This window comes from Condylura cristata, unplaced genomic scaffold (genome assembly GCF_000260355.1).
Source record: "Condylura cristata isolate star-nosed mole 26May11 unplaced genomic scaffold, ConCri1.0 scaffold00039, whole genome shotgun sequence".
NCBI lineage: Eukaryota > Metazoa > Chordata > Mammalia > Eulipotyphla > Talpidae > Condylura > Condylura cristata.
In genome coordinates this window covers 1028696-1052723 of record NW_004567140.1, presented here as the reverse complement: position 1 = coordinate 1052723, position 24028 = coordinate 1028696, and the positions used below count along the sequence as shown (strand labels likewise).

Sequence of the window (24028 nt, the reverse complement as noted above, 5' to 3'; positions counted from 1 at the left end):
AAGGCTTCAACAGGCATCAATTGTTCAAAATCCAGAAAAGCATTTGCTTTATAAAGAAAGGCCTTTGATTTCGCCCCTGTAAATTTTGGGTCTATACCTTGATATCCCAAAGTATTCTGGCACAAATAACATGAAAGCATCTCTTTTGAGTCCATCTCGGAAGTCTGCTGTCAGAGTTCAGACGCAGGCATCAACTGTGTCCCTAGTGAGACCGTTCAGAATACTGGCCCAGATTAATTTTAAAAAGGTGCATTTGGATGGAGCTTGTTCCAAAGGTTTAAGTGAAGAATAAATGATTTCACTGAAATAAAAGCCCATGTTGTAACAGCTGCAGTGACCATATCTTCCTTGCAAATTAAAACATCTTGACAAATGTGACAGCTTCCAGTAATGTCTTCAGTGCCAGAAGGGGGGCCTCCTTGGTGGCGCAAGGGGTTAAAGCACAACACTCTGAAGCTCTTGGCAGCCACTGAAGCACGAGTTTGATCCCTGGCCAGGGAGTGACCCACAAGGTGCAGCAGACCTCTCCTGTATCCCTGCTGGTCCCCTCAGCTGTAGATTTCAGTGGATCTGCCTGTTCTGCTCCCCACTCTGTCTCTGGTGAGTCCTCTCACCTCCCGCACCTCTGGCCTGCACCCCAGTTCTTGTAGCATAAATAAATAATCCTTTTTTAAAAATACCAGAAGGGAAAGCAGGGTAAACTATAGCCCCTTCCTTCCGGGGCGTGAGGAGGAGCAGGTGGCTACTAGAGAGCTAGCAATACTGGGCCCACCCCGGTATTCTCTGTCTCAGCCACAAAGTGCCATGTGCCTGGCTGGAATGAGGCGAGGAGCCCAAGTGGGGAACACGTGGACTTGTGCCCACAGGGTGAGACACACAGGGGCATTCCCTGTGTGCCCGTCTTTGCAGAGGAAGTGGGCAGGGCCTTGCACAGCCTCCCCCCCACCATCTTTACACCATGAGGCCACACCCCTGGGCCTCCCTGAAAGCTTCACACTTTTCCACACTGGGCACCCCATGCTGTGGGGGTGCCATCCTCTTGGACATCCCATAGGCTGAATCTTGGTGGCAAAATCAGGCATTGGAAAGTCTGTTCTGAAGAGACTACACCTTCCCTCTGCCCAACAGAGGGGACCTGTGTGCGCCACTGGGCAGGACAGGACAGGCTCATCTGAACGCCACCCCAGAGGCCACGCAGCTGCAGGCCCAAGCCACGGGTGCTCACAACCAGGCTGAGGTGAGCATGGCCCACAGTCCTCAGAGCAGGAGCCTGGCGTCCCTGCGCCCGAGCTGCCCCACATCTGCTGGAGAGACAGTGTTTCCTCGGAGCCTGGAGGGAAGCAGAGAGAAGACGGGGTGAGGACAGTCAGGCGTAAGCTACTGCGCCCTACACATACCTAGGGCTTAGCTGCAGCCCTTGCGAAGGGGTGGGGAGGTCGGCACTGGTCCTGTGCCCACGCAGGACACCTCTAAACAACCGTGTGTGGGGGGAAACAAGCACCACAACGCTGCAGGGGCCACGCTGGGCCTGCCGGCCCCGACTCCCCAGGCCAGCAATTCTTTTTGAGGTGACAGCAGAATCTGGCAAGAATGCGATGAGTAAGTCCTGATTCTCCCAGCTCCGCCAGCAAGCAGCAACCCCGCTGCATCAACCTGCTGCTGGCTCCCCCATCGCGGGACCCAGAATGTGACACGTCACAGGACTGGGCAGTGGCTTTAAAAACAAACCCACATGGGCCCTCCCTGGTGGCGCAGCGGGTTAAAGCACAGCACTGAGAAGCTAAAGCCACTTCAGCATGAGTTTGATCCCCGCCTGCCCCCGAGGTGACCCACAGGGTGCGGCAGACCCCTCCTGACCCGCCCGCTGCTCCCCTCAGCAGTGGACTTCGTCGGTCAGCCTGTCCTGCTCCCCACTCTGTCTCGGGTGAATCCTCTCACCGTCCCCACACCTCTGTCCTGCACCCCAGTTCTGTATTCATAAATAAATAAATCTTCAAAACAAACAACAAACCCACAGTCTGCACAGGAGCTGGGACCTCACTGGCTGCAGGGCTGACACAGCACAGCGAACAAAGCTCTCACTATGGGCCATGTGAAGAGGCCCTTATTTTTAACTTCATCCTTTGACAGCCACAGCTGCTGTCACCTTCATATGCTTTTTGAGAGAGGGACAGGTCTGCATAGTTAAAGTGGGGGTCACAAGACTCCAGGGATGCAGCAGGTAACTGACAGCAGCCGAAGGGGCCTGGTGCAAGGCAAGCATGTCTGGGGCCCCCACAAAGTTTGCCACTGGCTCAGCCAAGCGGAGTCTGTGCCCTCTCTAAGCCACTTAAGTAGCTCGGGGCTTTCTCTGCCAGTTGTTCTGACTTTATTGAGAAAATCCTGAACACCAGCATTTACAGGGAATCTCTAGATTCTAAATATTGGTTTCTAGCCCAGTGCCTGAAACATATATAGTAACATTCACTCATATGGGAAGCTGGGGGGAACCTCTCTACTTATTATCTGAGCCACAAATATATCCCTGGAAAGAAGGCAAACACAACTTTGAAGCTGTGACTCAAGGCTTTCTCGAAACACATGCAGGAGTGTGGCTGTTGGTTACACAGGCGCCTGGCTGCACTGCCCACGGTCCTCAGGCCGTGTGACTTCTACCCAGAACTGCCGAGGGTCCGATCCAGGGGCCTTGACTGTGTGAAGGCGGGTGCCCTGCCTTTCTCTGAGTGGCTTTTTTCGGCCGCAGCCCAATCCAGCACTCCTGGTCTTACAGTCAGCACTCATGATTTATAAATGAGAGACTGCTTAGAGCCGGCAGGATCTTTCCAGATCTGTCACGTGTTGAGTAGACCTGAATGGCACAGCAGAAGGGGTCTGAGGACTGTTCCAGTTCCTCTCTCCCATCACCCATTGCACACAGGAAAACTGAGGATCAGTGAGGGAAGGAGGCTCAGGGGCCTTACCAGACTTCCAGGATGGTGTTGTTCCTTTCAAGGGCCTGCAGGAGGGCTTCCACCCCCCGGCACGTGATACAGTTGTTGGATAGCCTGTAGGGAAGATGCGACAATGACCTTCAAAGATCCCAGGGGCTCCTCCAGGCTCAGTCCAGTCCAGGGGGCTTTGGGAACTGGCTGGCCTGCTATAGCCCACTGGCCCCACGAGGGTCCCTCTCCTGTCTGAGATTCCCAATGAGCTCAACCACAAAGTTCAGTGACCGAGCGGAAATACCCCTCTCTTCCATTCACCAGAGGTCACCTCATGTAGTTAGCCAGGTGGGCAGTCACCCAGATATCTGGTTTAGAAACAACCCCTTCCAAGCCCGGCCACCACTGCTCCGGCTCCTGCTCACAGCTTCCTTACTTCAGGACTTTCAAACTTGAATTTCTCTGAAGGCCTCTGGCGAGAGAACATACACCTTCATCCCCGAGATTGTTCTCCTCCAGGCTGGCAAGAAGAGAGAAAACCCAGTTGACATGGTAACGTTTATTATGGAAGATGATGTCGATAAAGATTAACCCACATGCTCCCCATTTAGAAAACCCAACATCTGAAAATCCACATTTACAGATAAAGAAGAACAGATAAAGCACAGCACTGGATTCTCAGAGCTAGGGGCACTTCGGGGGAAGAACCTGACCCAGGTCTCCTCCACAAGAAGTTCTCTCACATCCCAGCACCTCAACAGCCCCTTGCCCTGTCTCCCTTACTAATGAAGCCAAACTTCATTTGGGCAGTCTTGTGCTTGACAAAATGAGGACATTCACCACTCTCCCTGGCAGCCAGGATGGCCCAGCGTGGCCATGAGCACACATAGCCAATTGACCAATGGGAGTCCTGGGGATGCTCGTTACAGTGGGGAGACCCTCAGGCCTGTGCCATCGCCCTCCCGGATATCCAGGCTGGTGCCCCGAATACAGAGGGAAGGCAGCATGCTGCAGCCACCTTGTGTCATGAAGCCATCTGCCAAGACCGAGGATGAAAGGCCAGAGGCGCAGAATCCAGGCAGCTGGGCCCGGACAGCTCCTTACTGGCCCTACGCTGCCAACCTCCAGACTGCCTGAGCATGACAGAAGACGTCTCCGTGGCTTAGGCCACTGCAGACGGAGGTTTTCTGTCACTTGCCGTCTGTAATGTAGACAGGGATGCACTCGCGGTGAGCATGCCTTGAGAAAAAATGAGTGACAAAACCCAGCTGACACAGGCCCTGGTGTGCTGGCAGAGGCTAGGAGTCCTGCCGCAGCCAAGGCCTGGCCCCGTGCCTGTTCAAGGCAATGCTCGTGGGCTTCAGTGCCTCCCTGCTACCTGGAGAAACCATCCAGCACTTTATCTAACTGATATAATTCAGACCTGCCCAGGACATGTCATAGCAAGGAGATACTGATGGAGGAAGGAATGCAGGGAAGCTTCACAAGACTGAGTCACACAAAGGGGATGGCTAGAAGGGGCCAGCGCAGCAACTGATGCAGCCATAACATCAAGGTCAACACCCCAGTCCGAGATGCCCTAGGGGTGCCTGAATATCTGCAGGAGTTCCCAGCAGATAACAGACTGTGGGGGGCTATGTCTGAGGCTCAAATACAAAAGGCGAAAGACAAGGACATGGAGATGAAGATCACCAGAAATCTCTTCAGATTCTATTCGAAGTCAACCAACCTAGGCTCACAGGGTGTGAGCCCCTCCCAGGGAGAGGCCGTCTATAGCTGTGCAGTCTCTCCACCAGCACGGGGCAGCCCAGCTGCTCCACTGCCCACCTGTGACTATGCAGGTGCTTCTTTCCACCTGCTCTCCTGCTGCGGGGCAGCTCTCCCTGCCCGCTTGTGTCTATGCAAGTGTCTTTTTCTCTCCTGTCTCTTTCTACTAAACTTCATCTTTAACATCTGAGTCTCTGCCTCGTGGAGAAACTCGCTGCAAGCCGCTGAGAGGGGTGCTCTGGGGAAACTTTTCCCAGAGTGAACCCAAGGACCCCGAACTCAAAAGATGACATCAATACCAGTGTATCTGAAGGGTGAGCAAGTCGGGACTGGGTTCTGATCAGCAGCGTCAGCACCAGGCACAGCTGACCCCTTCGCTTCTCTGAACCCCACTTGTGTTTCCGGCTCTAATGTCAAGTTGACCTGAGTTAACAGGAGACGCATGGCAGTGGCTGTCCAGGCCTTGGAGTCTAAGCAATTGCACTAGCAATTGCTACATCGCAATTTGCCACCTATGCAGCCTTGCGCATATGCCGGGCGCTATTTAAGCTTTTTTTTAAAAAAAAAAAAAAAAAGATTTATTTATTTGTGCATTCAGAACTGGGGTACAAGCCAGAGGTGCAGGGGTGGTGAAAGGCTTCACCAGAGACAGGGGAGTGGAATAGGCAGATTGATGAAGTACACTGCTGAGGGGAGCAGAGGGGAGACAAGAGAAGTCTGCCATGCCCTTTGGGTCACCTCCAGGACTGGGAGGGGATCTAACTTGCACTGAAGCAGTTGCGGACAACTTGCAGTGTTGCGTCCTAGCCTGTTGCGCCACAGGGAGGGCCAGGCTATTTAATCCTCTTCCTGAATGTGTTTTATAGGTAGAAGCATTCCTATCCTCATTTTATAGATAAGAAACCCGAGGTTGGGAGGTTGTTACTAAACTTGCCAAAAATCACAGTCAGGACTTGCAATGATGCCTTAGCCATGATGCCACACACCAAGTGTCGGCCTCTCTGCGCTTCCTGGCATCCAAGCCAGGAAGACAAAAGCAATCACCTAATGACTCAATCCTCCTCTTTCGTCTTATCCACACAACTATTGCATAGGTAAGGCCAGGAGAAAAGAAAGCCATTATCTGCCTCCACGAGCTAGCAACCCCCCAAACTCACCACAGCTCTTCTAGCACCACGTTCTTTTCCAACATCAGTGCTAAGGATTGAGCACCCTCGCTGCCGATGCTGTTCCCCACCAGGCTGGAGGTAACCGTGGAAGAAAAAACCGCGTCAGAGCAGGGAGGGACCTCAGAGATAAGCTGGCTGCTCAGAGCCACACCCCTGGCCGGCTCCCTTGGGAAGTCACGCCTCCGGAGGTCACTGGCTGACTACAGTATTCCTTTCTACAAGCCCAGGGGAGCCTTAAAATCCTTCCCGACATGGCACACTGGGCAGCTTCCATTTGAGATAGCACCAAGAGGCGCAGCCCAGAATCTGCATCCACAGATAGGGAATCAAGGCCCTTGCGCAGGGAGGGACAGGTCCAGCGTCACAGAGGAAGATTCAAGCTCCTACCTCTCTTCCTTCCTCATCCCTCATGGAGAGGTGCCCCTTTCTCAGCCTAGTTCCCCCATAACTGCAGGACAGAAGTGAAGCTTACCTGAGCCACCTCAAGCTCTGGTGGTCACCCACGGCCTCAGCCAGCGCCCGGGCCCCCTTGTCACCCACCTTATTGCCCCAGAACCTGGAAAAGCCAACAGAATCAAGACATAGAATCAGTGAGATATCCTGTCGCTGGCCTGGGGAGGGCGGGCACTGCTCCCAGACCGCCGTCAGTGAGCACCAAGGTGGCAGCTGAGTGGCAGCTATCTCCATCTTTTTACTGCAATGGGAATATGGCCTCATACTTGGCTTCAGACCAGACTTACAGAATAGCAGGGGCCCACCCAACACATACCCTAAGGACTGAGAAGGCACTTGGAGGGAATCAACACAGTTGTGAAATTTTCCTGCTAACTAGGTCAGATCTGCTTCCTGGTAACAGCCACCCACATGTCCTCAACCACCTCCTGGGACCACACTTTGTGTCTCACTCCTGAGCATGCCCAGTTCCTTCATGGAGCTCTTCCTCTCTGGATCATCCTCCTCAAACCCACTGCTATTTGCAAAGATGGAGCCCAGCTCATACCTTGAGATCACAAGTCCACAGCCAGTTAACGTGGACGTGTGTGTGTAAAAGTGAGCAAAGATGGCTGCATGGACTAAGGATGGATTTAGGTAACTAGGTAAATATTTGCTGGGCTCTGGCTGTTTTCCCCAGAAATGTGACAGCAAAAAACTGAGTGTGATCAGCTCAGGACCAGCGCAACAGATTGCACACATCCAGCCAGTGGGGTACTATGCAACCTCATTTACAAACGAGGTCATCAGCTTTGAAAAGATGCCTGTAATGTACTGTTAAGGAAAAATGCAAATTACAGAACAGTTTGTGTCATCTGCTGGTGTCTGAGAGTTTCGGCCAAATGCCTGCCCCAGACAGGTGCTTGAATAAATATGTTGAATGAGAAACATGCCAGATGTGCCAGAGTGACTTCAATCTGTAGAGAGCTTGTGGGGCTGAGGCCGCCCCCCTTCTCCACTCTGCTGCTACTAAGCTTGGAGAAGATGCTAACTCCAAGTAGACTGTCCATTCTTGGTTCAAACTGAGCTTGCAGGTGCCATGTCTGACTGTGAAATGGGCAGAAGACCGTTGCCCTCGAGTCAGTCTATCTTCCCCAGGTCTTGGGTTCTAACACCCTTCTTGTCAAGTGGACCCCAGTTCATACCAGGCCCTGGGCAGGACTGCCCTTCCAGTTGTGTCTGCCTCCTCCGCTCTCCCTGGCAGTGCCTGGCAACGCCCGCCAGCACGCAAAAGCTCTGAAGTTCTGCTTCCTCCCACCCTGCGTCCAGTCTCCATCCTTCTACCTGGGCTCAGTTCTCATTCCCTGGGGAATTTTTTAAAGGGCTGACTCTGGGCTGTGCATCTAGATGATTCATGTGAGGACTCCAGGAGGGGACCAGGTAATGGTCCCTCAGAAGCTCTCCAGGGGTTCCACGGTGCACGCAAACTCCTGGACTCACAAAGGTGTGAAGCACAGCCCAGGCAAGGACCAGCGAGCTTCCTGCCCCTACTCGTGGGCACTGCCACCCCCACCCTGAACTTCCTGTTTATCAAGTGGAGACACAAGTGCTGAGGCAGCAAGAGCCGCCCACTCTCTCCCTGCCTCCCCCTGCACTGTGGCCGGGCTGCCTCGGGGGCCTTCTGGCTGAAGCTCTTCACCTGCCCCCTAAGGACTCTCAAGCCCCAAACCCTCCCACATGGGTCCTCTGGTGAGGGCACAACCTACCCCAGGAACTGCAGGGAAGTGTTGGCTCTGAGGCCCTGGGCAAGCACGTCAGCTCCTGACGCCGTGATGTGGTTGTTCCCCAACCTGGAAAGAAAGGCAGAGAGGAGGACATGAGGCCTGTGGATGCCCTGAAGGCCTAGACCTGGAGGCAAAGCGTGGCCTGGGCAAAGAAACGTGGACAGAAGCCATGAGGCCCTCCCCAAAGCTGGTGTCCTTGCAACTTGGGGATCCCCATTGGCCTCCACACCTGTGCTTTTCACCAGCAAAGAGAAGGGGTGAAAAGACTGGTTTTGCAAAGGAGCCTGATGTGCTGGGAGGTGGTTTCGAAACCCCTGGGGAGCCGGGTGAGGGTGATGTACTGTCACCTTCCCCCCAGAACAGGTCAGGCCTTGGGCATGACCCTGCAGACTCCCCAAGTCCACTGCTGCATTCATTCACCTGCACAGAATGAGCCTGGGGCAGGCCAGGTGGCCAGGAGAGAGGAGGTGTCCTTCTGAGCCGTCAGAAGGGGTTTCTGAGAGATCTGGACACCACAGAGGGTTTCAAGAGAAATCCCCAGAATTCAGAGCCAGGGCCCGGGCTTCCTGGAATAACATTTCATTCTTTTGGGTTTTCTTTTAAGATTTTTATTTTTATTTATTTATGCACACATGAACTGGGGTGCAGACCAGAGGTGTGGGGGGGTGAATGGATTTACCAAAGACAGTGATCTACTGAGATACACTGCTGAGGGGAGCAATGGGGAGACAGGAGAGATCTGTTGCCCCTGTGGGTCACTTCATGGCCAGGGATTGAAGAAATTTCACAGTGGCTGGTGATAGTTTGATCTTGCGGAGACTTAAATCCTGCACTTCAAGGAGGCCCAACACTTCCTCCTTTCTGAGCATGTTAATACACGCCCAGCCCCGCTGCCTCACAACTCATCTAGGCCAGCTCTGTTATCCCCCTCAAGACCAGCAAGGTGCAGCCCAGAGCCAAGGCAGCTTTGCTGGGAATCCATTGTCCCCTCCTCACGAAGGCTGCTTCCCACAGGCCTGAACACAAGAGACTCCTCTGTTGGGCCAGGCTGGAGGGTCCAACAGCCTTCCTATTCACTCAGAACTGCACTGAAGTGTAAGATCTCCCTCCCAATTTTCTGACTAACTCAGCTCCTCAGGCCTGCGCTGCAACCCAACACCCCCGCACTTCCCCTCATGGGCATCGTGCCCATAAATTTGTCGTATTCTAATCCCTACCGGGAAATTGAACTAGCACGGGATAAAAAGGCTGAGAAGTTCTGTGACTCGCCTACACTCTTTCAGCCACTGAGCTCACCATATATTTATGCATGTGCCAGCTTAATTTAAAGTACCTACCATCATAACCACCTGTGAAGTAGCTGCCATTCTTAGCCTCATTTTTCAGAAGAAGCACAGAGACATGGGGCTGATGCCAGGTCACACAGCAAATGAGGAGTAAAATCGCAGGGGCCTGGATTGTGACCTCTGTTGGCCTGGCTCCAGAGCAAGCCCCATGTCTGTCAACCACATCACTCTGTGATTCAAAACCCAGCCTGAAATTCTGAGTCTGGCCCCTGTTTGCAAGCCTACACCTCGTGAGTACAAGGTCAGGCCACAGGTGACTGCAGTCGCCCTCGGCTTGTGAGTCTGGTTTTTCTTCACCTGGTCCCTTCTCTGGCCTCATAATTCAGGAGGCAAGAATGTCCCAGAGAGAAACAGCGGGACAACTCCATCAGAAAGGAGATCGTTGCAGTGAATGTTTCCTCACATTTCACCCCCACAGCAGAAGACTCTGCCCAGAAGACAGAGCCAGTCCGAACCCGCACCAGGCTGACTCGCTGTGGGCCATTTGGGAAAGTTGTTTCTAGGAAAGCGGGAAATCCTGGACCTACCTCAAGGCCACGAAGTTCTGCCTGCATGAAAGCAGCCTGGCCATGGCGTGTGCACAGCCGTCCGTCAACCTGTTGTTGAAAAGACTGGAACGTGCAGAGAGAAGGGACAGAATACAGCAGACAGTGACTGCCCAGAATGGGGGCACCTTTCCCTCAGGACAGGAGCCCCCGGCTGCAAACACCCAGCCCAGCCCTTCACACCCATGGCTGCTGCCTGGGGGCAGGGGCTGGAGTGGGGCTGGGGCCCTGCAGCCCAGGCCCTGCCCGCTCCACTTACGCCAACTTCTGTAGCTGCTCACAGTGCAGGGCGCGCTCCACGAGCTTGCAGATGCCGCGGTCTGAGATGTTGTTATCTCGCAAGCTGAAAAGGGAAAAAGAAATTTGAAAGCAGAGCTGAGGCAGAAAGATGAATGAGCTCTGAGAATAGACTTCTACTTACTCCCAAAGTGCTTCAGGAACATGTGATAAGGACTGAGCACCCAGCAAAGTGGGACGCCCCCGCCCCTGGCCAGGGTGTTGCCAGTATGTGGGGGACTCAGAGCCGCTGCTAAGAGTACTGGGTGCCCAGGAGTCACTGACCTAACCTCAGGCCCAATTTCCAGAGAATCAGCAGCTTCTGAGGTGGGAAAGGAACTTTACAAGACCCTCGGGGGTGCTGGCGGTTACCCCAGATGGTTAGATGAGCCTGAGCTTCGGAAAACCAGCGCAAGGTCTGCTCAGAGGCCTGGTGACAGCCCTCGCCACTGCCGCCGCTGGCAGGCAGCCCCTCCATGGGTAGGACACCCATAGCCCACCTCACCATGAGTGTCCCTAAAATACAGACTCTCAGGCCCTTCTCTGGAGCTGAGAGTTCCATGGTGTGTGGTTGGGGGGCGGGGAGGGGCCTGGTTTGGAGGGAAGGGGAGAGGGCGGCAGGGGAGATCGCAGGGAGTCTGTGCAAACTTGGGACTTCAAGGTCGAGACCTCTACCTCTGGCTCTGGAATCTCTCTGGAAGTTCTGCTCCTGCCATCCACTTACCAGCTATCTGCTGTTCTCTTCATTTATAGAAGGGAGAGGAGTGGGGGAACTGGGTGGTGGGAGCATTAAAGGGACAGTGCACGTGAAGCCCTGAGGGCAGCTGGCTCAGGGAGAGCGGCCCTGGGGAAGTCTGCCTAGGGAGCTGTCCTAAGCGCGTCCTGGCAGAAGCGGTATTTAATCCTTAAGCCCATGATGTGGTAGCAGGGAGAGTGAGGCGTGGGCAGTTCAAGTGGCTGTGCTGGGTAGCATTGCCCCTGCAGGGTCTGGGCGCAGGCAGTCTCGGTCCAGAGCCCACTCTGGACGCAGCAGGGCCCTCCCCACACCCTTCTCTGGGCGCCAAGGGCTGATTTTCAGCCTCCAGGTCAGGGGCTCTCAGTGGCTCACAAGTCAACCCTGAAGGTCCTGTGTGGCACTTTTTAAATGGAAAAAGAAAGAACAGAAGAGTGAGCACAGAGCATCAGAGTTGAGGCGAAAGTCATCTCAGGAAGCTTCAGTCTCACCTGGGTGCCTACTTGCACCCTCTGTCAGTCTCTCTCCCTGACTGTGGCCACAGTCAAGAAGCTCCGGGAGCCTCTGAGCAGGGCCAGGCCTCCAGAACCTGCACGGGCACTCTGTGTGGGCCTCCATAGGCCACGGCTCGGTGGCATGGAAGCACACCGGGGAGAGCAGCCTTCTCTCTCCCCTTCCTCCCCTCCCTCCCTCTCTGCCTGGCCCTGTCTGTCTCCCTCACACACACACACACAGGAAGTGCACAGTTGCTCCCCACCCCCGCGTGCTGGAGGGTTCACTACTGGGTTGCAGGGGCAAGAGTGGGAGCGTGGGCCGCACATCACTGGCCAAGCGAAAGCCAGTTGGTTCCCACACCCTGCACAGTGGTCTCTGGGCCACTTGGATCAAAATCACTAAGGATGTTTGTTAAAAACAGATTTCCCGGCCCTCTCTGGTGGTGCAGCACTAAGATGCTAAAGCCACTGCAGCATGAGTTCCATCCCCGCCCAGAGGTGACCCACATGGCGCAGCAGACCTCTCCTGACCCGCCCACTGCTCCACTCAGCAGTGGACTTCGTCAGTCAACCTGTTCTGCTCCCCACTCTGGTGAAGTCTCTCACTGTCCCCACACCTCTGGCCTGTACCCCAGTTCTGTATGCATAAATAATCTTTAAAAAAACAAACAGATTTCCACAAGTTCAATCCCCAGCCAGGGAGGTGACCCACATGGCACATGCAGCTCCTGTCTTCCCACTGCCCCCTCAGCAGTATATTTCAGTCAATCTGCCTGTTCTGCTCCCCACTCTGTCTCTGGAGATTCCTCTCACCCCCCAACACCTCTGGCCTATACCCCAGTTCTTGTATGCATAAATAAATTTAAAAAAAAGATTTCCAGGTCCCCCCTTCATCTACTGAGTGGGGTTGCTGGGGTCGCTAGGGTCAGGGCCAAGAATACACACTGCCTCGAGTCCTTGGGCCCTTATAGTCGGAGCGCTGGGATGATCACCCTCCCCTCTTTCTGGAAATAGAGACAGGCACTCAGTCCCTCTGCAACCCGTGGGGGTTCCATGGGCCGTCCTGACTTAGAGGGTCCCATTCGTCCCGGGAAGGACTGGCCTCGGAGGAACATCCAGGACTGTGTTCCTAACCGCTTGGGGTTCAAGGGTCCTCGGAGAACCTGATTGAGGACCATGGGTCCGCTCTCTAGGGAAATGCACATTCCCAAGCAAAACAATGTGCTCATCACTTCCGTCACCTGAACAGATCCAGGCTCCCTACACCTGGCCCTGGGGCCGAGGGTCCCAGTTCAGTGAACCACCCTAGCACCCTGCAGGTGCCAGTGGAAGATGTGGCAGAAGGCAAGACAGGGGAGGAGGCAGAGCACAGGCTGGGGACGTGCTCGACCTCACCCTTCAGGCTGCCGCAGCCTCCCTTCCTGCCAGGAGCCCGCTCCACACACCACCCCTCAGTAGCAGGGTGATGACCCGTGCCCCACACTCGCCCCGGGACCCTGGACCACCCCGTCTGCTCTTCCTAACACCTGCGCAGGTCTTTGTAAGCAGCCCCTTGGTTACGCTCTCCAGAAATCACCCAACTTGTCTACTTCTGCCTGAGACATTGGTATATCCATATATGGATTATGTATCAGACACATGCCAACTCTACGCATTATGTACTGTATTTGTATCGTGCTGTGTTTGTAAACTTGGGACCATGGTTAGTCCCTACATACGGGCAGTTTCTAGGAGGTATCATGTGTCTGCTCTGGGTAGGCCAGAGCCCTGGAGGTTGGGCGTAGATTTGAAGCGTAAGCCATGACTGCTTCTCCCTAAGACATGGAGGAGGCCCACGGGTGCTGGAGCACAGACTTTCCAAAGGGGGGTCCTCACCCCTGCAGTCAGGACACTGAGGAGAAGGGTGGGTGAGGCCCACATCTCACGTGGACACCGCCCCCCAGACGGGTGAAAGGCGGGACTCTGCAGCCCCTATCTCGTTGGGATTTGAGAGTCCCCTCTGAGTGGGGCTAGCTCCTAATCCACTCTCAGATACCACAAGCTGTGGGTGTGAACTTCAGGTTCTCAGGGAGCCTCTGAGTCTGCCCCTCAACCAGCTGCTTTGTGGGAGCAGGGAGTGTGTAACCAGAAAGATGGGATTTGTGAGCCCCCGCTTGCCATTTCCCGTGTGAACCTCCACCAGTCCCTGTACATCTCTGAGCCTCCAATTCCGGACAATGAGGCCGAGAAGGGAGGGCCTGTGATGGTGCTGGGTGGTGGTGGAGGTGGAAGAAGGTGCTTGGGGACATGCACAGCACAGCCCAGCCAACAGGACACCCCATGAGTGACTATTGTCACTCGGGCTGCTGCTACCAGGAACCAAGACCCAGCCTCAGGAAGGGACCCGGCTGGTGCACAGGACGGTGGCGGGGTGGGGCTGGGCCTGGGCGGCTTACCCCAGCCCGAGGCCCAGTGCCTGCCCCCCCGCAGCCCGCCCACGGTGCCCCTCAGCACTCACTACAGCGCCTTGCAGACGCCGAGGCACGGCAGCAGCTGCTGCACGCCGACATCGCCCACGGAGTTGTGGTCTAGCTGCAAGGCCACGGGCCGCTGCAGGTGCCGCAGCACGAAAGCCAGAGCAGCACACTCAGCAGGGCCCACGCTGCAGAACGTCAGCTTGATGTGCCCGACATCCAGCCCACGCACGGCCTCCCGCGCCAGCCGCTCCTCCTGCATCTCGTACAGGCTCCGGATGAGCCAGATGAACCCGGGCATGGCGTGCATGCTCTTGGCCTCTCCGGGCACGGCCGGAGGGATGGAGTGGAAGTGCCTGTGGAGGCTGCGGGCCAGACACCACCGGGCACAGGCCTGGTGGCGGAGCAGGGCCTTCTCGGATGCCTGGCACTCGGCCAGCAGGCCCTGGTGTTCCTGCGACAACAGCCCCGCCAGGAAGGCTGCGGTGATCTGGAGGTTGTGAGGGTCGGCCTCCTGCAGCAAGGCTGCCACGCTGCCCTCCTTGGGCCCTGTGCCCGGCACACACAGCCTGGGCAGGAACCTGGCCAGCAGCGAGCTGCCTGGCCTGTGGCAGCTGAAGAGGAATCTGAGCGAGGACGGCGGCATGTCGGTGCTGAGCAAGAGGTAGAACGCGGCGAAGAAGCACTGGAAAGTGATATGCAGGAACTCCAGGTGCTCTGGGCTCCCGGGCACTGTCCTCCCGGCTCTCACCAGGAAGCCCAGAGAAATGTCCTCTGTGTCCACGTGCGCTGCCTGGAGCTGCTGGGCCGAGAACACATAGCAGCACGAGCCCAGGCCGCGGAGGGCCAGCCGGCCGAGGTGCAGGAGGGTGGGGAGCCGGGCCCGCAGCAGGCGGGGCTGCAGACCGTGGGTGGCGGAGTCTGGCGGGGAGGTGTGCTGCAGAAAATGCTGCAGGATCAGCAGGTACATGTCCGTGGTGGTCTTCAGGGACCCCCCGCCCTGCAGCAACAGCTCCTGGTGGCACTTAGACACCATCCACGAGAAGACGGGGAGGTGGCACAGGCCGTGCAGCGCCGTGGTGGCTTTCAGCAGGCTGATGAGGCGGTCGGCCACCTCTGGCTCCCGGTGGCACCTCCTCAGGTACAGCTCGATGCCCTCCTCCGAGAAACCCTTGAGGCAGAGCTCCGTGCGGACGTACTTCCGCAGGAGCGCCGACACTGCGTCTGGACGGCTGGTCAGCACCTTGCGCGCGTTCTTCAGCAGGTTGCCCTGCAGGAGGTTGAACAGCAGGTTCTGGACGGACGTGGAGTCCGTCGGAGAACAGTGCCGCTGGTGATCCGAGAACCTGAACTTGAACTCGTCAAAGCCGTCAAAGGTTAAGAGCACGCGGTCAGGGTGGTCCAGGAGGAACTGGAAGACGTCCTGCTGTCCCAGGTCGGGCCAACAGCAGTGCTCAAAGAGCAGCGTCCGCACAGACAGGGGTTTGGCCACGCACCGCAGCTGCCGGCAGCTGAACGGGAAGACAAAGAGAAACTCCTGGAAGTCCCGGCCCGAAGCCCACAGCAGGTGCAGCTGCTGCAGGAGGGTGCTCTTGCCGCTGCCCGCCTCGCCCACCACCAGCACTGTGTCGGCGTCCTGGTTGACCTGGTCATGCGGGCTGAAGAGGTCCTCCAGGCCCAGCGTGGTGGGGCTCTGCTGCCGGGCCCCCGCCACTCCCGCCTCTGTGTGGATCTCCAGAACATTCTCTGTGTATATTTCCTCCAGACAAAGGTTCTCTGCCCTGTCATAGGTGCTCAGGAAGCGAGACTGGGCAGACACCGTGGTCCTCAGCTTGGACATGTACTTCTGACACGCAGCGTCTGGAAGACAGAAGAGGCAATTGGGGCAGGGGCACGTTGCCAGAGGGCAGGCCACATGGGGACATGATGCCAGGGAGCTGAAAGAATGGCCATCAAGCCTCAGCCCTGGCTCTCCACTGACTCACAAGCTGTGCACACCGAGGACAGTCACGTGACCGCCCCGTGCCTCGTGTCTTCCTCCGTGAGGGGGACAGATGCCCACGGAGCCTCAGCTGGATCCCATAAAGGGAAGCAGGAGGCTGAAGGGCTGGGAGCCCGATGTCTGAGGCCAGACACAGTTGAGTCTGAAGCTGGGCACCACCGAGGCCTTGCTGGTCCAGTGCCCTGGCCTGCAGAAATGAGACAATGCCCTGTTTGGGGACAATGAGCTGAGATAGAGGTTGGGAGAATGTGTGGCATGTGGCGAACTCAAAAGTTACATTTTATGGTTGTTTTTATTAGTGGGTGTGGCAGCTCCGAAGACTGCACAACCTGTCCTCAGACTCTCTGGGCCAGTGCTGACTGGCAAAGGGCATGAGACGCGTGCCATCAAAACCAAGACCCTGGGTTCAGGCCTCTTCTCTGTCCTTCGCCTTACCTGACCGTAATCTCTCACTTTTCTGCCTAAAAATAAAACTCAGACCCCAAGATGGGTGATTGCCCTTGGTTACGTGGAGGGGCCTGGCACTGAATGAAGTCAGGGTCACTGGGGTGTCCAGGTCAAACACTGGGACAAGAGTGTCTGGCCGATATGCCCTCTCGCCCTCCTCATGTGCTGCACAGCAGCGAGCCCATCACACGCTGGGCAATGAGACCCTGCTTTTCCTTGGACTCTCTAGCACCCACGTGAGCAAACCACTTCCTGTGTCAGAGGTTACTTCCCCTTTTAGGGAATGAGGAAGTGGTGGCCCAGGACCCCAGGACAGAGGGACCTCAGAACACAGGTCACCCCATCATGGCCTCGCTATCCCTGACCACATTCTGGCCCATTTCTCTTCCCAAAGTAATTTTCACTGAAGCTGCCGTGAAAGCCATACAAGGACGTGTCACTGTTTCCTCTTCTGAGAAAAGCGATCCTCATCATTGCTCTTACTGCCCTTAGGACACATCAAGAGCACCGAACAGAGATCACAAAATGGTTATTTCCTTACTAATACCTGAATGGTACTGCAGATTTTCCATGGCCAATATTTTCCAAATTCTCCAAGAAAAAAATAACCTCTCATTTTAAAAACAAACACATGTATGTCACGGTGACAGTCACCTCGGTGCCGAGATGGCTGGTCCTGGTGCCGAGCACGTGGTTGGCTGGCTGTGCCCAATGGCGTCAGCAGCAGATGTTAACCAGGGCCTGCCCCTATGCCCCTGTGCCCTGACGCCTGTGTCCACACCCAAGGGAGATGGTGCCCGCCCAGGGACCACCCGCAGGCCTCCAGCTACCCCCGCCCCAGGCGTGCTCACTGCCCAATATGGTAAGACTACCACACAGGACCCCAGGATCCTTGGTGTGAGGGGGTCTTGTGAGGGTTGTTGTAAATGGGGGGCCTCTGCGTGGGTCTGATATCGCTGCTCTCTCCAGGGGTCTCCCGCTCCTGAGCTGGATCACTGACCATGTGCAATGAGAGACAACACATTACCTAAATCTGTTTGTTTCCCGAGTCTCTGATAGCTGGTAGCTACAGTGCAGAAGCCAAGAGATACCAACACTAATTCAAAAAGGACATCCACGTCTCTTTGGTCTCTTTGATAATGAGTTACTTAGTGAGGACTTCTGTGGTCAGCCCTCACCACATGGCCATTCCAATGATCACTCCTCAGTGCAGAGACCTATAAAAGCTAAGCTGTCATACACATATTCCTCTTCCTAATCCTCCTAACAGCCCAACAAGTCAGGGGTGGTGTTAGCCTTAAAATGAGCCAAGTGCGTCTTCACTTTCTGGGCCAGCAAGTGGGTTCTCACTCCCGGGTCTCTCATGCATATACCTTCCACAGACAAGGCCAATGGGGCTGGTAATTCCTGAATATGTCGCAAAAGGAAAGCTGCCAATCCATTCACCTTCACTGTGGCAAGGTCAAGGAGCCTTCTGGCCTACGGGGAGAGCAAAAGTCATTATTTTTCCAGAAAAGCTGATGGAGAGGTGTAAGCAGGGTTCTACCGATCACTACTACCTCAGAGGCATCTCTCCTCCACCAAATAAAAGGTGAGAAAAGGAAGCCAACAAGACATGCTTTAAGACATCAGCCCTCCCTGGTGGCGCAATGGTTTGAGGTACAGCACTGCAAGCTGGTGCAGCCGCTTCAGTGCAAGTTTGATCCCCCACCCCGGAGGTGACCCATAGGCGCCGCAGACCTCTCCTGTCTTCCCACTACCCCCTCAGCAATGTACTTCATTGATCTGCCTGTCCTGCTCCTCACTCTATGTCTGGGGAGTCCTTTCACCACCCCTGCACCTCTGGCCTCTATCCCAGTTCTGTATGCAGAAACAAATAAATAAAAGTAGAGATCAATAAGTATTGGATATTGAACACACACATCCAAGCTGGCTCTGAAAACCTACAGAAAGTGTGAATAATATTAACCATAGCAAAAAAACAAAACTACACGTCAGAATAAACAATTTTGGAAGCTGGAAATCATTTGGTTGGAAGAGAGGCAAGTCATCCTTGCCTTGTGATTCCCCCACGTCAGCGCCTCTGAGCCTTGGGAGCACACGTCCAGTTACCTCCTTGCCACCTTACTCAGATGCCCCAGAAATACTCCCAGCTTACCAACTAACTCCTATTCTACAAGCACAAAACAGCAGTCTTCCTGGTCTCAGTTAATACCAACTCATTCTTCTGGTTGCTCTGCCCCGAGTTTTGGGGCACCTTTGAAGCCTCTCCTCTGGAATCCACCATCAGAAATATAATGTAAGACACAAATAAAGACACATGTAATACTGAATCTCCTAAGTCACTTTTTTTAACATAAGTGAAATAGAAAAAAAATCATTTAATTATGTATTTTATTTAGTTCAAAATATGTAAAATATCAACACATTTCAGAATGCAATCAGTATTTTTAAAGTTAGAGAACAGTTTTGCATTCTTTCTTTCATAGTGAGTTTTGAAATCCAATCTCATTACCTTACAGCACACTTCAGATCAACAGACACACGTGGCCAGTGCTCGCCAGGCTGGATTCAGGCACAGACATACTTCTCGTCACTTGCTCCGCTGCCACCCTGGTCCCAGTCACCCTTATTGCCCCCCCCACCCGGAAACTACAAAGTCACCTACCTGCTCTCCCTGTTTCTGTCCCTGCCCCAACAATCTAGTCTCACCATCACAGGCAGACGAAAATTCTTTAAAAGTAGAAGCCAGAGGGCCCTCCCTGGTGGCACAGCGGGTTAAAGCACAGCACTGAGAAGCTAAAGCCACTTCAGCATGAGTTCGATCCCCGCCTGCCCCGGAGGTGACCACATGGCGCAGCAGACCTCTCCTGACCCGCCCGCTGCTCCCCTCAGCAGTGTGCTTCATCGATCTGCCTGCTCTGCTCCCCACTCTGTCTCTGGTGAATCCTCTCACTGCCCCAGCACTTCTAGCCTGTACCCCAATTCTGTATGTATAAATAAGTAAATCTTAAAAAAGAAAAAAAGTAGAAACCACATCACACCACTCCTATTACAAATGTCTGATCAGTCCCCCATTTTCACCAGAATGCCCTCCCCCAGCCATCCACGTGGCTACTCCCCTTACTTTTTTGAGCCTTTGATCAGATTGCACCCCTCAGTGATAACTCCCTGACCAAGCTGTTCTCTCCCTGAGCACCCTGGAAATGTATCTCCAGGGCAAGGGCTTTAGTCTGTTTCGTCCAGTGACATAATCCCAACACCTGGGGGTGTACCTGGCCCTGAGCAGGTGCTCGGGTATGTGCCACATTAATTAATAGGAACAGACCCAGAAGAACCCAGAAACCCTGGGGACATGGGAAATCACACAGTGGACATCTCAGAATCTGCAAGATCCACTGAAGCTAAGAGTAGGTTCTGCCTGGAGATGTTAGGCTCACACTAGGAACCTGGGCAATCTGGGAGGAAGGGTTAAAAGGAACAAACACCACCATTCTCCAAGTGTCTACAGTGAAACTCAAGATGGGCAAGTTTCCTTGGCATGCTGAGTTCCCAGTAACTGTTAAAGTACTTTACTTTAGTCGTGAGCAGATGACCAAGGATTATCTACGTCCAAAGAAAGCACTTATATAGGAAGTAGAGGCCAAGTAAGGAGGGGAGAGGAAAGCAACTTGTAGAATCAAAAGGTTATGTGAAGTTAAAAAAAAAACTATAAAATAAAAAGCTATCCTATCATTATGATCCTTAAGTGAAAAACAAATATTGGATCCATAAAGTAAGAACAGGAGGCTGAGAGGAAGAGCACACATAGCTCTTGGAAATTAAAAAAACGGTATTAAAAATGAAAAATTCAAAATGTGTAAAGATGGAGCTGTACTGTAGGAGAACAGAGCAAAAAGATAGAGAGAGGAAATCAATGAGAAGCAGAAGGTATAGGACAAGTCCAGCGATGCTAAAGTTCCAGTAACAGTAGTTCCATAAAGAGAGAAAATGGGGAGAAATCATTGATAAGAAAACTTTCCAGAATCCTGGGAAGGTAGGAGGTCTAAAAGCAGGAACTGTAAAGGGCGAACCGCAGTGCCTGGCACACAGAGGCACTTAAGAGTGACCACGGGTATTTTAAGGCACTAGTACTTTAGCTTGGATTTTGTCTCATTCCATGACATTTTCAGTCCTCAGCTTATACTCCACGGCCACTACCTTTTTAAAGAAAATGATAAGGTCGGCCCTCCCTGGTGGTGCAGCGGGTTAAAGCACAGCACTGAGGAGCTAAAGCCGCTTCTGCATGAGTTCGATCCCCGCCTGCCCCGGAGGTGACCACATGGCGCAGCAGACCTCTCCTGACCCGCCCGCTGCTCCCCTCAGCAGTGTACTTCATCGATCTGCCTGTTCTGCTTCCCACTCTGTCTCTGGTGAAGCTTCTCACCACCCCTGAGCCTCTGGCCTGTACCCCAGTTCTGTATGCACAAATAAATAAATCTTAAAAAAAAAGAAAATGATAAGGTCAGTCTAGGCGAACGTACAGGCCGTCCAGGCTTGGCAGGGCATGTCAGCTGGACATACTGCAAACGCCACCACTCTGAACCAGAAATTCATTACTTAGGAAGGCCACCGGGTTATGGAATCCCAAAATGGCAGATTTCAGCTGAAACTCAGAGGGAGCTGGGATCTACAACGCTAAGCCTCAGATACTCTCGCCCCTTTGTAAACCCCGACTATCCTCAGATTTCTCTCACCATCCTTATCACCTGCTCATGTTTCAGCCCTAAACACTTTTGTGGCCTGCCAGGCTGTCTTAGGATGAATTCATAGCCCACTAAAATACAGCCTTTCTTCTTTCCTAATATAAAATTAAAGGCTATAAATTTCCCTCTAAGTTCCGCTTCAGCTGCATCCCATAAATTTTAATAAACCATATTCTCATCATTGTTTGGTTCTGAATATTTTATGATTTCCTTTATGAGTCATTTTTTGACCCATAAGTTACCCAATTTTCTTTATTTCATCAATCCCCATACTTCTAACCTCGAGGTGATTGCGTTAAGCAAAATAAATCAGAAAATGAAAAAAGAGATAGCTATCAGATGGTTTCACTCATCTATGGAATATAAATAACTAAAACACATACACAGGCAAAATACAGAGGGAATAAATCTTGGACTTAGTGAAAGGATTTAATGGTTACCAGAGAGGCCAGGGCAGAGGGAGGGTGGAACAGGAGAGGGCGGCTGACAGGCTACCAGCACCCGGGCTTTAGTGGAGGGTGAGTGGAACACATGCACACGTGGAGGAGTAAAACTGTAAACAGAAAATTAAAACTGCTTCCTTTATTCACACCCTGTTTCCTCCAGGCCCTAGGACTCTGGTCTACCTTCTCTAAGCCCTACAGAGCATCCAAACCAGATCACGAGCTGACAAAACATAATCCTAACTTCCTGGTCTGATTCCATCCCCCCAGACACCAAAGCAGAATGAGAACTAATGTCTACTGTAACCTGCATGGGGCCAGCCAGGGTGAAGTGGCCGTGCTAGGGTGATCAGTGTCGGTTTCATGTGCACTGACCACATCATGCCTGTTCTGTGAATACTTAGCCACCGTGAGACAGTTTTATCAGAGTCCTGAAGAATGGTTGATTTCCTCTGTCTCAACCGAGGTATGAACATCAAAACATGTTTGTTTTTTTTTTAATAAACAAAAATAGGCCCTCTCTGGTGGTGCAGCAGGTTAAAGCACAGCACTAAGAAGCTAAAGCCACTTCAACACAAGTTCGATCCCCACCCCAGAGGTGACCCACATGGCGCAGCAGACCTCTCCTGACCCACCCCCTGCTCCTCTCAGTACTGTACTTTGTTGATCTGCCTATTCTGCTCCCCACTCTGTCTCTGGTGAATCCTCTCACCCACCGCACCTCTGGCCTGTATCCTAGTTGTGTATGCATAAATAAATAAATCTTTAAACATTTTTAAATTAATAAAAAATAAACAAAAACAAAAACTAGAAAGTCCCCCAACCCACCCCATCCTCACACTACAATGTAATTCCAATGCATTCATTCAATAGTTCACATATTTCACCAAGCATTTTTTGAGTCCCTCCTGTTTGCAGGGTCCTCCCAGCACAATACGCTTTAAGACAGATACCTGCATATGCAGTGGGCATCTAAACAGAATGTGGCTAGAAAAATGAATGAACAATTAAGGATGAATGAGTCAAGGCACTCGGTCCAGCGCCAGCCCTCTCAGTAACTGTGAGCTCACTGACACTTCCTGGGCCTCAATTCCCTGACCCACAGTGGACTGGATGCTGGTCATTTGCATCACAAGAGGCCTGAGGGTCACTGGTGGGAGTGGGGAGGTGGTAATAAATCAAAGCTTCTTTTCCTGTGGTCTCTGTTGAATCATGTATTTTTAGATGTAATTAAATCCCAACGGCAGGTCTATGATCTAGTGCAATTTCCTACCCGAAATCCTATGTGGGTATTTAAATGCTGTTCATACTTGATGTGCCATATTAACTATTAAATACAGACTTAATATAATGGATTTTGATCTGTTGAGCTGCTAACTGAAAAGTATCCAAGTATCCAAGTGCAGGACACCACTTCTAACAAAAATGACAGCTTGTCTGTGGTATTAACAAGACATTAATAAGAGACACCATTGTAGTACACAAACCAACACACTTTACAGGGGGGAAACTGAGGTAGGAGACTCCCAGTGGAGAGTTTTCATAGCAAGACCCGCCACCACATAGTGCCAGGGCCCACACCCCAGCACCCACGGCCCTGGCAGCGGCATGCGAGGCGTCTTTTCACCAGAAGTGGCATGCCACCGAACTCCAGAGGACTCTTATTTGCCAAGCGACCTTCCCACCCTGCCTACCACAGGGCTGACGCACAAAGACGCATTTGTCCGGTGACTCAGCGCCCTTCCTCTATTCTGATCGCCCCAGACAGAAGCAAGCACCTTACCCGCTGGGATGACGTGAAGATCGGCAGCCTGATTTCATCATATTCATACCGGCTGATGAAACCCTGCTCTTGGGCCAGGTCCAGCACGTGCTCCACGTGGCTGTAGAGTCTCCTGACAATGGCCGGCCGGTGGCTCCGCAGGTCGCAGGCTGGGTGGGGGGAGTTGGGGTCCCAGCGGCCAGGAAGCTCGGGGGCCTGGCTGTCAGCCTGGGCCTCTCGCACGGCTGCCACCAGCTGCTCACAGCCCCAGGCGCCCTTACTCCAGACAGTGTCCAGGAGGCGCCTGGCCAAGTGGGAGAGGGGCTGGCCCAGGAGGCGAAGGCCCTCATAGTCCTCCCAGGAGAGGACCTCCCAGGAGAGCAGCCAGTCCAGGACACTCTCGAAGCCCTCCAGGGACCCCGAGACCAGCAGCTGCACCAGCCGGCTCCTCTGCGCCTGGAAGGCCTCCTGGGTACACATTTCACCGCCTGGGGAGGAAGGGAAGGTCAGTGCCGACTTCTCCAGAAGCTGGCTTTGGCGCCTAGCCGGGGCACCTCAGGTGTTATCCACCCCAGGCTCCCACTATACAGATAGGCAAACTGAGTCCAGAGAAGACAAGAAGTAGATGCAAGAGCCCACAGAGGGTTGAAAGAGCCAGGAGTCAACCAAGACCCTGCGCCCCACATCCGGGCTGCAGCCCACTTAGGAA

The 24028-nt window shown here is 53.6% G+C and overlaps 1 protein-coding gene across 1 annotated transcript; it reads right to left on the bottom strand.

The window, feature by feature from the left end:
* Positions 1–633: 633 nt before the first annotated feature.
* On the bottom strand, positions 634–23801 carry NOD2 (nucleotide-binding oligomerization domain containing 2). The gene is made up of 11 exons (XM_004693561.2): positions 23341–23801; positions 17743–17848; positions 13965–15780; positions 10224–10307; positions 9947–10030; positions 8056–8139; positions 6330–6413; positions 5846–5929; positions 3358–3441; positions 2961–3044; positions 634–1330 (listed from the first exon to the last, which is right to left on the bottom strand). Exons 1-11 carry the CDS (start codon positions 23797–23799, stop codon positions 1258–1260), a joined length of 3042 nt encoding a protein of 1013 aa, XP_004693618.1. The 5' UTR covers positions 23800–23801; the 3' UTR covers positions 634–1257.
* Positions 23802–24028: the final 227 nt, after the last annotated feature.